This window comes from Bipolaris victoriae (genome assembly GCF_000527765.1).
Source record: "Bipolaris victoriae FI3 unplaced genomic scaffold scaffold_91, whole genome shotgun sequence".
Classification (NCBI taxonomy): Eukaryota; Fungi; Ascomycota; class Dothideomycetes; order Pleosporales; family Pleosporaceae; genus Bipolaris; species Bipolaris victoriae.
In genome coordinates, this window is record NW_014575301.1 from 20,964 (window position 1) to 37,280 (window position 16,317).

Consider the following 16,317-nt stretch of genomic DNA (forward strand, 5'->3'; position numbering starts at 1 on the left):
GACGCGCAGATGTCAAGACATCGCGGGTTTCCGCTAAGGCCTTGATTGATAACTGGTCCCTCACGGGGAACGCTTGTGGCATTCTAAAGAAGGGTCGCTAGCTCAGTCTGAATCCACAGATCTGTAACAGAGGGCCCCCTTAGCTTGTGTTGAGTGATTACAAAGGACTTGAATGGTAGAAACTTAGCAACTATCAAGCATGAGGATTATTCTGCTCGGATGTGTGGTTTTGTTTCGAAACAAGATCGGCCTAGGACTCGCAATCCTGTCTATGTTTTCAGCCAGTTATGGGAGAGCTAGAGCCTTAGTAAGTAAGCTGCGCGATTTAAAGCATCCACATCTGCATCCGCATCCGCATCCACATTTGCATCCGCATCCGCATCCGCATCTGTATCCACATCTGCATCCGCATCACATCGGCCGCCCCCTTTGGACAAGGACCAGCCTTAGTTCGCTAAAGTCCAACGGCGCTTCCGTATTAAAGTGCCGCTACATTGATGTCATTTTGATACAGCAACATCTCAAGCAGAGTTCCCGTAATTTCATATATTTTTTTACATATCTCGGGAGTCCGGCTTCTTGTATAGCCAGACAGTTTCGCCATTATGGCTAGGATCACAATCGACGTCGTAATCGACATAGGATGTCCCTTTGTAAGTGTGGTGCAAATCACCGAACTATCACCTTTGGGAGCCTATATTAATTCCGAAAGCAGTGCTACGTAGCCTTAAAACGTATCACGAGAGCTATTCAGACGCACCAAGATAGATGCCCCAACGATTCGATCATAATCCAATGGCATCCGATGATTCTTCAACCAAACGCACCCAAGGTCTCCATAGATATTTCAACCTACATTGCCTCAGTGTTCGGACCAGAGGCGAAAGACGCAAAATTAGCACGCGAACAGGCGCTTGGTCGCGCCGAAGGCATTAATTTTAACAATCGCCGCAAGATCGGCAGCACATACGATGGTCACCGCTTGATACATCTTGCTGGCGAGAAATCCAGCACAATGCAGCTTGCTGTTGTGGAAAGGCTGTTCAAGGGTCATTTTGAGGACGGCCAAGACCCGTCATCCCGTGACTTTCTTATGAGCGTAGCCGTAGAATCAGGCATCGAGAGATCGGAAGCTAAGGCTTGGTTGAATTCACGCGCAGGTGGTCTTGAAGTTGACGAGAAGATTGCCAAGGCAACTATGAGAGGAGTCGAAGTTGTTCCCGACATCACTATTGCTGGACGCTATCGAATTGGAACTGGTTATGAAACGGATCGTTTAATTCATGTACTAGGAAAGGCTGGAGCAGAGGGAGTCTAAGATTACTGTTTCAAAAGATTGGAAATATTAGCTGGACTTGCTTAAACATAGGTAGTTGACTAGAGGATTCCCAGCAAATTCTCCAACCTCAAAACATTGCAAAGAGAAACATAATGAATTGAAGGACGATTGAATTGAGAAGGCGGTGATGTTACCAGCGGAAAGGTAGCGCATCTTGTCGAAGGCTGGCTATTACCCCGCACAAGATGTCCTATACTTAGGTCACCTATCATCGAAATTGAAGGTTGAAAACTTGAAAAACGTAGGAACAGCTGACGTTTGCGCTTTGTAAATGGATCTATGATCTTAATAAGCAATAATATGCTTCACACAGGTGTAGCAACACCAGATCTTAAATGGACCAGGCTGCAAGGTCAAATGTATGATTTGCAATGCAATATACAGCATAGATAGCATGCAATAAGAAAATGTCATGAGAAGACACTGCGGACACGGAAAAGAATGCTGATATTGCGCATTCTTGCTATGCACGATGAAACAAGATCATTCTCAGGCCTTGTGGAGAGACGGGGTTCGCCAAACTTTCCCCCCCCAAACACACCAAATCATTAGACACTATAACACTGGAGACTTTATGTGTTGACGGGGTAGCAACGTTCTAATAGGAATTTATTGTGGTAGAGTAGCTGTACAAGAGGCACAAATGCCATATTTGTCGACAGACGGCTCACTGAGACAATTTTTTCCACGAGTTCCTTGCAGAGACTCTGTCCCACCAAGCCTGCACATTGGGACGAGTTCCAACCAAATCACCCTCGTTGACCTCGAACAACTGCGACATCAACGGCATGTAAAAAATGTCTACCAAAGAGAAATTGGTGCCGCCCATGTAATCCTGCTTAGCAAGGATACCGTCGAATACGTCAAGCTTTTCGGCAAGAGTTTTTTTTGCATTCTCGAGAGCTACCTCGTCAACGGGCTGGCCAAACATGCTTCAAAAAGTTCAGTGATGCTTTCCATGGAGTTGCTTGTGTATACAAAACTTACGGGCGGATCTTCTTCTGGGTGAATATCTCCTGGGCGAACCGGTCGAAGTTGTTTTGCTCGACAGAAGCCCACTGTTCAAAGAGAGCCCATGCTTTCTCATCCTGGAAGGAAGGTACAAGAGGCGTGCCCTGGTTAGCAAACTTTATGGCCAAGAAACGGGAGATGGCGCGTGACTCTGTAAAGTCATTAGTTCCGTGACGAAAAAGAAGGAGCTCACAGCGAACTGACCAAACAGCACGAAGCCGTTGTCTTCGAGGATTGGAATCTGACCAAAAGGATGCTTCTTCCTGTGCTGCTCGGTCTGAATTTCGTCATTAGTTTATCCACAGCTAAGACCGGAATTTGTTTACCTTGTGCTCGCCAGCGGCAATGTTCGGAGCATGCAGCGTGAAATCTTCAACCCCTTTCTCAGCAAGGACAAGTAATGGGCGAAGTGTGCAGATTGAGTGCGCAATGCCAGTAAGGTTGAACGACATGATGAAGACTGAAAACGATATTGCTGCGTGCAAAAACTCTCTAGGATCTGCTTGTTCGAATAAGAGCGCTGCAGTTCGTGATTTAAGTAGACACGTCCAAGGTCCGTTCGTCCGCTGCGGGAGAATGCTTCGTAATCTGTGTGTCGCAGCTTTTGAATTGCTGACTGATCGACTTGATATACATCCGCATTCCCAGGTGCGGGAGAAACCTCTAGCTCAACCAGCAGGTCTTGGCAGGATGCTTTAGTTACGATAACCCTGCATTGGGATCTTCTGCTGACAAAAACAAGCCCGAGCCACTCTTTGATATGTCACTTGGTATAACTAGATATCCTGCGAAAGTTTTGTCCGAACTTCGGATTAGTCACACATATTCCTGGATGACCGCATTTTCAAGCGGTAGGTCTAGCGCTAGGTACTATGCTAAATCAGTTGTCTCGTTCCAGTTTGCTATATCGGCTACGGCTAATGGGTCCATCCCTGTGACTTTCTGGAGACAACCTAGTCTGTATTATACCATCACAAGCGATGAGCACTACTTGCTGAAGTGTCTTCACTCACTGATATATGTGCTCCTATTTCATTAGCTATTTAACAAGATAGAATGTGCAGGTACTGTCATTGCGATGTTTCAAGCACTTCTAGCTGGAAACTACATGGTAAGTCTAGGTGGTTCACCGCCCTGCCCTACATGCGTATGGATGTAGCGTGCATGGTACAGTACGCGGACGAGAAAAAAAGCCACTGAACATGATATCTTCTTCCAGCAACCATCTTAATTGAATCATCCTCAACTAATAGAGCTTCTCTCAATTACTGAACGAAAAACCATAGTTGCTAGATTTCAGAATTTTTGGGGCAAAGTCGCCGTAATTTTCGTCCAGTTCGCCCAGTTCGAGAATGTCACAAAAGAATTTACGCGCCTTGCTAGTCAGCATTGGCACATTGCTTAATAGTCCTTCTGCAAGCTGTAGCCAGTCTACGACTTGCGCGAACTTTGAACATATTGACTGGATTCCCCATATGTCAGCTTGTCGCTGCAGAACTTGCAAGGAACCCAGCTTGATTGCTTACCTCTCTTGTTTGTTCAAAAACCGTCACCTTTTGGTCAGTTTGTGAAGCGATTAGCGCACAAGTTGCAATACTCCAGATTCTTCTACAGCCGTCGAGAAGCCGGTGTACTTCGCATCCCTCTGATTTCAGCCGCTCTAAATATTGGACGAAGTCGTGAATGAGTTCGACATCGGTTTCAGCGTGGGCCGATGCTGGATATGCAAGGGTTTCCGACAGTAAAACGAGGATTGCGGAGAGTGGGAAGCACAGCGTTTGCCTTGTTAGGTGGTTAGATTCAAGAGATTGGTCACCAGACATGACTTATGGCAAACCTACCAGAGGTGTGTGAAGGGTTGGGGTTTCAAGCGGAGCAGCACATCAAGTGTTCCACGGGCTGCCATCGCGCACCTAGCTCTAGCCATCCTGCTGGTAGCAAAGATTTTGTTTGATATGGAAGACTGTACTTCTTGCATATCCGGATTCAATGTTGTCAGATCCAATAAGACCGCCGCTGTCATACTGATCTTGCTAATGCAACTGAGGTAAGTGTAGTGCAATATAGCGACAGACATCTCGAGGCGTGGAGTCCCGTACAATCTGGAACTAGGTTGGGTTTCTGTAGGCAAGAAACATTTCCATTCCTCAAGCTCTTGGTGGATCTTTGTGACAGCTTCTAGCAGATCAGTGCTCTCCTGCATGGACAGTCGCCTGGAGGAAACTCGTTCGAGCAGCTTGTGTATCCGCAACTGTGTAACGGCAAAAAATGCTTGTTGTCGAAGAATGCCGCCCCGATGTTGCCTTGCAAGGCGTGCCGTGTGATCACCAGGGCTGAAAACATGACAGTGCTCGACTTCGGGGAGTTCAATGACAATACTCTCTTCATCTAGCGGTGAGGGTATACCGTATCTGTGCGTCACATCAGCGTTCAAAATGTACACCGCCCAAAGAATCCGTTTGTGTCTTTCTGCTACTTCGGCATCGAGACCAACATAGTATTCCTGCTTTTGCAGACCAAGCATATGGGCCATGTGGGCTGCAGCCGCTGTCAGCTGTGCAGCGAGGCCGGCGTCGGCTGTGCGTAGCATGAACAAGGCCATGACCAGTAGTGCTTCGCAAGAGGATATCGCAGGTCCTCGAGCTACGAGCTCGGCGTACATCGCGAATGCGTTCTTAAAGAATGCCCATGCGATAGGTGAAATTGCGGTGAGAGATCTGTTATCTGTCCTGTGGAGCGTAGATATTCCAAGGAGTGAGCATACAGTCATCCATCGGCACGGGTGGCGGTCGCGGTCGTCCGGACCAGCAATGTAGTGCTCGTCAAGTTGATGCAGAAGGATTTCTTCTTCGAGGAAGACACCACGGAGCTGGATTTCTTCGATTACTGGCTGCAGTAAACACACAGTGCGGTGTTTAGAAGGAAGGCATGCGAAGACCTTTCTCTCAGAGCAGTCCAGATCTACCCGGGCCTGCATTTGGTTCATTGTCGCGTGAACGTCGGCGGCAAACGCTGCAAACGCTGCAAACTTCTTGGCGGCTGCAGGCAGTATTTGCGTGGTCTCGTCTGTGGCCCATGGACCTTGAGCCGGATCGTCCATGACAGTATATCTCAGAGTGGTCTGTTCTATGGAAAGGTTTGTCAGATATCGAGACTCTGTACTGTCACCCGCATACTCACCCTCGCCGGAGTCTTCAGCGGTCCTGCCACTGTGTACTTGGTTGTAGCTGCTTTGTATATCAATCTCGAAGAGTTGTGCTGCAGAGGCTAGTCCAGATGACAAATCATTGTGAACCCGCTGTTGCATAGAGTGCGCGCTGAGCTCTTTGCTGGAAAACATGAGTCCCTTATCTGCTTCTTCGGCGCTCCAGCGACGGCTTACTTCTTTCCAGGGCCCCGTTGTCGCCGCGCTGTGTATACGCAATGTCTACTGTGCTTTGCGCAGTGGTTACAACAAGGCTTTGCTCCATCACAGCGTCTTTTTCTTTGCTGACATTCATGGCAAGCCTGTTTGGTATCATTATCGGAGCTTGTGTCTCTTTCAGGAGCAAGTCGAAGAAAAGAGTGCTTACGTTGGTGATTCTTTTGCGATGGAGCATGTCTGCGAGAGTGTTGGCTTCTAGGGTTGCTTCGGCGCTGTATATCCTGCATTGAACATGCTAGAGAAACACCAAAGGATGGTTTCTGTGAACTCGTGTTGGTTACGGGGCGGACGCGATACGATCATGTGATTTCGGGTGTCTCCCCAGTGCGATTCGAACCTACCTTGATGAAGCGTCGATCAGAGAACACGCCCTGTCTGAGATCAATCGTATGAGGAAATTCTGAGGCTCGCACCGATGCTGGAGGCACGCTTGCGGCCGAATACGAGGCAGAATGATGCCACAGAAGGCTTGACCATAAACGGCATGGTATGCGGATGCATTTTGTATCCGCATAATTAGCAACCACCCAACCCAGCAAGCTGAACGCCCCACCCAACCTGACGCGACGCTCTTCATAACTACCACAATGCCGCGCCAACAACGCTCTGTATAGACTACCCATGAAGAGCGAATAAGTCTTGCTATAGCACTCTGTCGTAATAATTGAAGGCAGCCCATCTATACTCTCGCAAAAGTGTACAATCTGCCAAAATCATCACTATGTAAGCGCCTGTATAGTACCTAGCTATACTTGACTAGAAATAGCAGGAAAATACCCGCTATACTACCTCAGAATGTTCAACCCCCACTCTACCATGTTTATCCTACTACCAAGTCAGCTCTTCTCCTCTTGTATTGCCTACTAGGTTTAGTTGTAGAGCTATTATATTGTAATAGGTGAAGCGCGAGCGGAAGCGTGCGCATTCTGCGGCGGCGGCGCGGGGAGCGTTGTAGTCTCTCTCTTCTGGCGAGTCCCTGCGCACCATGGGGAACCCTGAGGAACAGCTGCTACTGCGCTGGCGGAAGCGACGGCGGCGGCGCAAGCTGCGGCGGCGGTGCGGTGGCTGTGTGTCGGCCGCGACATGCACCATGTCGCTGAGTGCGTCAACGAACCTGATCAGCGGCTGCGCGTCCATGGGCTGCGCGTACCACGTGATGCGTACTCAGGCCTGTAGCCGGCTGTGCCCGCCATTCACCCGCACGTTTTCCGCGTCCTGCAGCAGTTGTTCCAACGCGGCCGGGTTGTTCGAGTACCAGTATGGCAGCGTCCGCTTCACCGCATCTACTAACTTGCGCTGCTTGAAGCCCGCCACGGTGAGCATGGAGAACACGCCCACGCTGCGATTAAAGTTGAACAGGAAATGCCCGCCGTGTGACTGGTACCGACAAGGCAGCCAGGGCCATGGATTGGAAGTCAACACGCCGGATATAGGCGTCCGTGTGCGTTACTAACTTGAGCTCGCTGATATCGTATGCGAGCAGAGTGGCTGCGATCCACGGTCCGGTCGTGTTCTGAATCCGCTTTCTGCGCCATGCCGACCTGCTCATCGAGTTGCCTCTTTAGTCTGTCATGCCTCTGCTTGCTCGGTACACTGTCCAGGATGCTCGTCATGACCTGCGTGTCATTCGTATCGACTATCTCCAGCTGCTCAATCATGTGCACAGTTTCCATGTCGCAGCCCATGGCGTTCGCCCAGATGGTCCACTTCGCCGTGGGGAGAATGTCCTCCATTTGCTCTAGGTAGTAAAAGTTGAGTCCCATATAGGCATGCCGCTCCGATTCCCATCGTCTTTGGATAGCTTCCTGCGCCTCTTCACCCACTTGTACAACGCCGGCGTCCTCGTCCGTGTGCTCAGGCCCGGGCTCAGGATTTGTTGATGCACTGCTGCTGCGACTGCTTCTTGGATCTTCAGACTTGCCGCTTGTTGACCTTCTTCGACGAGTCCTTGCTCGTAATCTGCTGCGGAAGCGGGTCTGAGCCATGCTGAGATCAAGCACTTTGTTCACAAGCGGCAGGCACCCTGCAGCAAGCCAGAAGGGATATTCTAAGCTTATTGCATCTGGTGTCAGACTTCCTCTCAGCTGCTGATTGTACGGCGCCAGATAGAGGCAGTCTGGATGCCCGCTCTCGTCATGGGCCAGGCATCTCAGCGGCCCGATGCTGCCGTGCAGCACGTCACGCTCATCCTCGCCAACGTCTTGGTCATAGTCCAGTCGAGTGTTGCTCTTGTTCAAAATCACCTGCCATTTGTCCTCACGATCACTGTAGCGTCCAAGCAGCCCCAGAACCAGGACCCAGAGTTTATGCGTCGGGAGCCATGTCTGACGGTCTTCGATCACTAAGTGGCCGCTTCGATCCTTGGATCCTGGCAGAGAAAAGGCACGTAAGGCGGAGCAGAAAGCGATCCATCCTATCGTATTAGGAGCGTCTACGAGGCAGTCGTCTTTCCTCTGACCATTAAATTGCCCGGGAACTTGTGGAATGTCTGTCAATCTAGGCACGCGTGCTCGTCCAAGTATTCCCGTATCACGCCAAATCCATATTCCAGAGGAAACAAAGCGATGCAGTGGGTCGTCAATCGCCCGGTAGGCAATGTGTCGCTCCGAGCGGAGGGTACTTAGCCCACAGTAGAAATGGCGTAATGATGCCAAAGAGCGCGACGAGAGCGAGAACTGCAGCCAGCCATGTGTCGACTGCCGACGCAATATCGACATCTTCTGCCATTGTAGTAATTGCGGATTGTCAGGAGAAAAGCTGTTTTTATTCGCATGCGTGGGCGCCTCGTGTGGTTAAACTCTGCCATGACGTGCGATCCTGGGGGCCAAAAACAGCTGCGACGCATCACCATGCGATGTGGCTCCACGACCCCTCCACAACCCTTCCGACAACTATCTACAGCAGACAATCTCCTACTCGTCACATCTAAAAGCTTTCACACGGTGCGCCTTTGTTATCACTATTTCCACTGGCATGCGCCCAACCTTTTGAACAACGTCCCGATCTGTACCACGTCTCTAGTGCCAACGGAACAGCCAGCACTCTACACACATGTACACTAAGTCTCTGGTTGACTAGCTCTACACTCTTCTTGTTATCCATTATATCTTAATGGTGGATAAGACTATTTCTGTCATTGCGTAACTGAGATTTTCCAGGCTTTCGATGCTAATAAAGTATAACTAGTTACCTAACACCGACATAGATTTTACGCATGTTAAGGATAATACTGCTATAGTAGTAATAGCAGGCGAAGGTTAAATAATAGAATAGAGAAATAGTAGCGTTACTGTTTTTGAAAAAAGACAAGGAAGAGAGATTCTACCTATCAAATATACAGATAGGGCAAAAATTTACGTTTAGCTGAGGATTTATGTCAAGCTGCACAGGACGACGAGCGGAGCGAGGAGTCCGTGCGCACCTAGGGTGCCCCTAGTGCAGTAGGACGAGTAGTGCTTAAAGAGGGCTATGTAACGATGTTACAACTCTGCCCAGTACTAGACCCATCCCAGAGCCGGATCGGAAGAAGTATCCACCGCCCCCTTTAGTAGTTTATTATTCTTGGAGTAAGATCTAATTTAGATCTGACTAGGATATATATATATATTAAGATACTTCCCGTAGCTAGTTCTGTAAACTTTGAATATCCTTACGTACAAGGCCTATAGGCGGCTAGTTAAATCTAGGTCCTTTAAGATCCCACGCACTCCTATATGACTCTAAGTAACACTACTACCGATACTGATCCGAGTAGTCTTGCCTGCGCCGTTACAATCACGTGCTTTCACTCTTTACGGGCGCAGCCTATTACAAGGATAAGATTAGGGGTAGGTCCGTGCCTATTTGTAAGAAGCCAAAAATCGTGGTAGAAACGGTGCCCCTCACTGGATGAGTGTACAGTACCGTCTGGAGAAACACGGGGGGGTGCTCGTTTGTGCCAATAGGAATTTCGTTGAATACAATAGGCACAGTAGTAGTGACGGTCACCACTTCTATCAAGATGATTGAGAAATCGCACCTACTGAATGGACACACGATCCAAAGCGAAGAGTTAGCTATACTGATGTGTGTTTTTTCAAAGATGTGCAGTAAAGTGACAGGAGATTCTATTGAAATGTTCGCTTGGCAAGGAATGATTGGAGCCAGCGGAATAGTGGATTGTGGCGGCCGTGGAACTGTCAATGTTGATGGGGGCGTTTACCATACTCAGCAGCCTTGCCTCTCAAGTTGCCAAGCATAGTGATATGCTCTCATGCCCAACTAATATAAACCCTAGCTTCTTGCTCAACCTATTTATCCGTGCAGATAATGCAATAAACTTAAAGCAATAATCCATCTTGTCTAGTTTGGAGTCTATGTATCATGATAGGAGAGTCAAATCTATATGTATTGGCTTTGTGCAGGATTGGTAACCTTGGTATCAACACTTTTTAGCCCTGTTAGTGTGCTGCTGGTTTGCTACCGTTCCGGGTGTGGCGCTTAGTTCTGTAGGTATGTTTGCGAGTGCAACCGAGGCCTAGGTAAGTACGCGCGCTAGATAATGCTGTTGCTGCGAGGTCGTTAGCGACCTGAATAATTTCAACATTATGATCAATGGTAGCTTGTTGGTCTTTTTTGATCTCTCTTATTTCGTGCTCAAGGTCCTGAGATTTTTCATTCAATTACCAGATAACTTTAGTTAACGCGGTAAGTACTTTTTTGTTGGTGTTATTGCGCTTCCTAGTTCCAAAGGTGTTTTAACCGTTTTCGATCTAGATAGTGTCGGAGTTGTCAGCTGATAAATCTGGGTGTAGCAGTTACCTGTGGTAATGTTCATTTTGCTCGATGATGTTTCTTGCGCGTTTCTTCAGAGGTATTGCTAACCCGATTGCGAAGGATGTCATCTCTCTCACGACGCGTCCGGGTCGCAAAACCATCTGCATAACAGCCGTGTCTCGTTTTTCTTTCTTAGAAGTACTTGGAAGATTCCGCTAACTTCGCTTTGTTCCTTCAGCTTAATTACAATGCTGATTGAAATTCGTTTCTTAACAAATGCACGCTCACATGCGCTATCGGCTTCTGATACTAAGCTCCTGCCTGCGACTAATTGGCTGTCGGCAAAGCTTGGCAGCAGAGTATAGCTGTCGATATCATGGCTGGAACTATAAGTAAGTGCGTAGGACAAAACCAATCTATCAATCAATTACAACAAAGCGGCTTAATTCTTACGTCAGGTCTCTTTTGGCCTACGGTTGATTGGAGTTTTTTTCTAACCAGTGCTTCTCACTGGCGTAAGAGCGGTACATCCTTGTTCCTGTCGTACCTACAATACACCAATCGAGTGCGATCACAAGATCCTGGTGCCAGAAGAGCTGGCACCTGGGTTCAGTTCACACAGCCCACGCTTAGACGCGGCGCCAAGACACTACTGTTGAGTTACTCGCCCGAGCAACGCTAAGATCAAAGAGAGAGCATACATCTTCAATACGTACGTAGATGTAGGCTCTTTAACAGATAGCTTAGCTCCCCGTTACATCACTCCCACCTATAATCGCGGGATAGTACCTCTGCGCCCACATTACTACATACCTAGCGTTACTTGTAAAAAGACTTCGTTGTATCGCCTATAGTATTTGAAATGTTTAGTGCCCCTAATTGTACAGAGTAAGAAAGGGGGAGATAAATAGATTGCATTTGGTCCATGCGACAGTGCTAGCCCAGGTTTATGATATCAATGACATCATATCGGCCCTATCGAATAGTTAGTCCTGGCATAATGCCCCTGGCATACGACTCCGTTACATTCAGCATTTTCCTTCACATAGTACTCTCGTGATTCGAGCTACTCAAGCACATAACTAGCTCATTAACCATGTACTGTCTGATATGCTTTGTATAGATAGTTAAGAGGACGCAGATCATAATAGATCAATCCTCTTCACAAGTCAGTTCCATGATGCCAGTAAGAACTATACTATGTTAGGGAAAGTCTATAGTAACGGAACTTTTAGCCATGCTTGGCCAGCCTACTTCCTAATCACCTTTTACCTAGTGCTTACAGAAGTGAACGTGTACTATTCTCCACTTAAGCACCACTAGTATCCTTATAAAACACTGAATTGTAAAGCCAAATCTTATTCCTTACACACCAACCTCTGGAATCGCGACGCAACCTTTTCATATAATAAACAAAGTTTATCTACAACGCCTCCACCACTAAAAGTCGCTATGTTGAACTTGAAGACCGTTGTTACTCTCTTGGCGCTCGCCATCTCCGTCCCAGGAGTCCAAGCACAAGATGATGCCAGAGTAAGTTGCAAAGAGACCTAGTCTAACCTTTCTCCTTTGTTCCTGAGTTTAACTTTGGAAAACTAGTGCTCTGGTCAGAATGGCGATTGCACCCGTTACGATGACCGATGCCGCCGCAGCGTCGGCCGTGCCGCTTCCTGTCAGCTCAATACATTTGTCTCTCCAGCACAGTGGTTCTGTGGGTGCTAGGCTTGCCGTAGACCGTAGAGACCGCAGAAGTAATGACCTCAGCTGGGTCCAAGCAACATGCCACTGTAACGGCAACAACGACACGCCACCTTAAAAAGAGAGCGCAATAGCTATACACTAGAGAAAAATGAAGATATTGGATCACGTTGGCAATGCGCACGTTAATTGACCGCACCTATGTATGCGACCACTATAGGCTAACGCTAACCATCTTGTTGAGTGAAGAAGTTGTACAAGAGTGCTTTTTGAAAGCTTACTACTATAGTGGTGAAAACAGAATCCATCTACATATCCGCATTATATTGAGTTATACTATCCCTTCCATCACTTCGAGATGTCATTCCAGGGAATGTTTGTAATAGCGTGGCCATCCCTTCCGTGACGGAATAGTACATCACGTGACACACACACACCGTGATAAACATTGCCTTCTATCCTCAATTGGTATTCAACTCTTATGCTAAGATCTCTTGTATTTATAGGCAACATGCATTCCTATTTGTAATATACACTTACAGTCAACGTTGATCGATTGAACTGACCACTCTTGAACTGCGCTTCTTCTGTCCGTCCTTGTGTTTTTTCTCGACAACTAGACCAGCGCGTTTCGCTTCTCTCTTTTTCTTATGTGTATGGTACCTGTCATCAGCAGCCGTGTTGACTCCGTTCACCACCACTCCAGTTGCAACCTTGACCCCCGTTTCAGCTGCGCGTCCGAAAACCCCGTTTTCCATGCCCAGCTCCAGTACTTTCTCAGCGCCCAGAGTCCCCAAACCAAGCGTCGTCAGTCCCACAGCACCGTTGAATGCCGCCGATCCCACCATGTCTCGCTTACGATTCTTATGGTATTCTTGGTCAAGATGTCGTTTGAGAATTTGACGCTTCTTTCGAGCATTGTAAAAGCCTGCAGACCCAATGGCAACTCCAATTATGCTAATGCCCCCAGTAAACACCAGTGCTGATCCGCCAAGTGTAGCTGATGCGGCCGCGCCGCTGATGAGACGTGTATAGTGATTCCATTCAAGGTGTAGTTCTTCCGGTGCCATATGAGAGCACTTTTTATCATATGCATCGAAATCGAATGGCATTTTAGTTATCGGGGTAGTGCTGTATCCGTGAATATAGGGGAAGGTTTCGATATCGGTACATGAAGCTCATGTTTCTCATTTTTTTTCTTCTCGAACTTATGAAGTTGAATGTCTGAAGTGAGGGGCTGTGCTCTTCACCGCGAATCCCCACGTCAGTGTACGCGTAATATTTCAGATAAGCGAGCCCGCCACCCTATTAACTCTAAGCATCTCTAAACTTTAAGCATATCTGAAACTTTGACTAATTATAGTATGATCTACTCCATTCTGGTATACCGGTCCTCAGACCGATGTAGCTTCGGTCTTTCTAAGATGCACTCCGTGAGAAAATTTCAAGACCGATTGTGATCTTAACAACTACAGTATACCTATCTTCCGTAGCGCTAACCGATGGGACTTCAGCCTCTGATTCCTGCCTTTTGCTACTTTCTGGCTCTATCAAGCAGGTACGCAAGCAATCACTCCACATCATGTTGGGCGCCAAGCAGGTTACCCGTCCCATCTTGTCGAAAATACAAGCCCCCTAGTACGCGTTGCCCCAGATTAACGTCCTTATATGGTTATCTATCACATATTGGTAGTGCTAAGTGCTTGCGTTTTTGTGCCGGACGAACCATGTTTCGCGCAAGCCATAACCATACTTTCCGCTCATGACTTACCTTCGACACTATAAATAACAGTCTCCCCTCTGCTTCTCCTACTCATCCATATTTTTTGATAATTGCTGCATTGGATGGTACGGGCTATCTGAGCTGATTGAATACAGGACTTTGTCTCCGAAGTTAAAAATGGTCTCTTCAGAAGCTACGAGTCATTTTTGGTATCTATCCTCGTAGCCTGGCACTCCCTGCACAATTCGACTGCAACTCCAGTATTCCATACATGGTGAAGCTGGCACTACGTTCCCCTGGGACCTATTCACTCAATCTCAACCCGTGATATGTCTGGAAAACTCAACCAGGAGGAATATGACGTGCTTCACCAGCACAAACTCATGGAACGAATCGGCCCCTTCGAGCGCAAGATAAGCTCGAGCTATCTCTCACCATCCCTGGTTGCTTTGCCTAACCTGGTGTACCCCGCTTCCTCAGTAAGCGTCGAAGCACTCGAGTTCATTGGGCTGAACAGATATGCAGCACAACGTATCTTCGACAATCTCAAGTCGGCTCAGATTGATGATCAAGAGGATGAGGAAGCTGAACTGCCTTCTATCATTCGAGGGCATCTCACGCAACTAAATACCAAGTTTGAAAACCTGCCAATTGCGGATGCGTTCACCAATGTCAGACTTACAGAAGATACCATCGCCGCCATTCTCAATCCTGAATTTCGAGACGTTTTTGAGACGGAAACTCCTTTTTGTTGGGCTTTCGATATGCTGCGAATGAGGTTCAATGAGGTTCCACTTGTCTAAGAGAAAATCAAGAAATCTGCGGAAAGGGCACTCTTGGCGAAGAGACAGAAGAAGTCGCTCAACGTGGAAGATGTTTTGGGTGGCAACGAGGCTCATCCTTCTCAGTCATTTGGCTCTCAGACCAATGCATCATCCGGTATGACCCGCAGTGGCATAAGAGCTGGTGGTCCCAGTCTGCCAACCACTTGCACCTTTATCGAATCAGTCCCCATGCCACCTGAGAACCATCTTGTTCTCTACATAGGCAGATGTCCAGCCAAGTTTCGATTTCCCGAGGATGATTTTGTAGAGGAAGATGGCAGTATCAATATGGCTACTACCGGGACTTACCCTGCTGGGGATTTCAACGCTAGCAGTCGTGTCTGGTATTTCACAACGGAGTACGAAACAGCAGATATCTATCGTCGCTACGCCGCGACTCGATGCCCAAACGAGGTGACATGGATCGTTCTTATTGCAATTCCACAGCAATTGGACGCCACGTTGCGCACTGAAGAGTTGTGGTGGTTATGTGAATTCCGAGAATTCGTGTGGTACAGCCGGAAGGGAAAGACAACTTTTCCCGAAAGACTTCGACATTACGATTCCAGCGATGTTATGAAGGGCAATATCTTGAAATACCAAAGTGTAGCTAGGTGTGTTCAAGACAACATACACAGCAGCATTACCGAAGACAACCTGTACAAACTGAACTCCGGCCGGAAGTCGACTCAATGGGTTGCGAGGAACGATGAGACTGCGAGAAAGATTGCGCAGTGGGCTCGCGGTAACCTGCATATCGAAACTTTCGCACCTGTGATTCATCAGGAAGGTTGTTGTGCTTCGTCTTGCCCTACAGGCTGATGGGTGTACAGGCGGGATGTAGGACTGATTGTTTGGATCTTCCAAAGATCCGGAACACTGTGTTCATAGCATCTGAGCTAAGCTCTATCTGGTAGGCGGTGGCACATTGGGAAGGACTTCTCTGATATCTGAGGACTGCTCTTTCAACAATGCGTCGGCCACGTATGGGGCGAACAAGAGAACTCGCTCTCTTGTCTGACTGCTACTAAAACATGTTCCTTGGGGCCCAAAATTCATTGAAAAAGACTCGATACGGGAGCGACTGCAGCCTACATGACATGACATGACAGTCTCCGTTGTGATCGAGGAGCTGTTAGCGCACGTTGCAGCCTTGCGCTGTGTAGTATAGACCAGGTTCATTGTTACACGACAACGGCTATCAACATCCATGACGAATCACGCTTACCTGCATACGCAATTCTCTGAGATTGGTAGCGCCATTTGATTGATCGACGCCAATGCCGAGACAGGGTCTGATCTCCACTTATAACCTCCGTCCGTCCGCTTCCGCAAACTAGAAGAAAACACCAACGTCTTCCCTCACGTCGCTTATACTTGTCATCTCCATTTTCTGTCCGATGTTGTCCCAGCGATCCAATCTTCACGAGGACCGGTCCATATTGTATATAAAAGATGTATCGGCAACTGGAACGCCTGCAGCGCGTAAAATGAATGGACTCGAGCAAACTTGTAACGCGGATCGGATGACGACGACGTTTGT

The 16,317-nt window shown here is 47.9% G+C and overlaps 6 protein-coding genes across 6 annotated transcripts; 2 read left to right on the forward strand and 4 right to left on the reverse strand.

Annotated features, from left to right (window-relative positions):
• Window positions 1-605: 605 nt before the first annotated feature.
• On the forward strand, window positions 606-1,318 carry COCVIDRAFT_40715 (hypothetical protein; the record flags this gene model as incomplete). Its single annotated transcript, XM_014697743.1, has 2 exons — window positions 606-653; window positions 716-1,318. 2 exons carry the CDS (start codon window positions 606-608, stop codon window positions 1,316-1,318), a joined length of 651 nt encoding a protein of 216 aa, XP_014553229.1.
• A 688-nt stretch (window positions 1,319-2,006) lies between these two features.
• On the reverse strand, window positions 2,007-2,802 carry COCVIDRAFT_40716 (hypothetical protein; the record flags this gene model as incomplete). The annotated part of the gene is made up of 4 exons (XM_014697744.1): window positions 2,007-2,271; window positions 2,327-2,501; window positions 2,555-2,627; window positions 2,677-2,802. 4 exons carry the CDS (start codon window positions 2,800-2,802, stop codon window positions 2,007-2,009), a joined length of 639 nt encoding a protein of 212 aa, XP_014553230.1.
• An 809-nt stretch (window positions 2,803-3,611) lies between these two features.
• COCVIDRAFT_40717 (hypothetical protein) lies at window positions 3,612-5,336 on the reverse strand (the record flags this gene model as incomplete). The annotated part of the gene is made up of 3 exons (XM_014697745.1): window positions 3,612-3,812; window positions 3,877-4,132; window positions 4,192-5,336. 3 exons carry the CDS (start codon window positions 5,334-5,336, stop codon window positions 3,612-3,614), a joined length of 1,602 nt encoding a protein of 533 aa, XP_014553231.1.
• Window positions 5,337-6,602: 1,266 nt separating this feature from the next.
• On the reverse strand, window positions 6,603-8,491 carry COCVIDRAFT_18843 (hypothetical protein; the record flags this gene model as incomplete). The annotated part of the gene is made up of 3 exons (XM_014697731.1): window positions 6,603-6,839; window positions 6,889-7,113; window positions 7,229-8,491. The coding sequence occupies 3 exons, from the start codon at window positions 8,489-8,491 to the stop codon at window positions 6,603-6,605; spliced, it is 1,725 nt and encodes a 574-aa protein (XP_014553217.1).
• Window positions 8,492-12,769: 4,278 nt separating this feature from the next.
• COCVIDRAFT_108259 (hypothetical protein) lies at window positions 12,770-13,339 on the reverse strand (the record flags this gene model as incomplete). The annotated part of the gene is made up of 1 exon (XM_014697746.1): window positions 12,770-13,339. The coding sequence occupies one exon, from the start codon at window positions 13,337-13,339 to the stop codon at window positions 12,770-12,772; it is 570 nt and encodes a 189-aa protein (XP_014553232.1).
• A 994-nt stretch (window positions 13,340-14,333) lies between these two features.
• On the forward strand, window positions 14,334-15,596 carry COCVIDRAFT_108156 (hypothetical protein; the record flags this gene model as incomplete). The annotated part of the gene is made up of 2 exons (XM_014697747.1): window positions 14,334-14,738; window positions 14,766-15,596. 2 exons carry the CDS (start codon window positions 14,334-14,336, stop codon window positions 15,594-15,596), a joined length of 1,236 nt encoding a protein of 411 aa, XP_014553233.1.
• Between the last annotated feature and the right edge of the window lie 721 nt (window positions 15,597-16,317).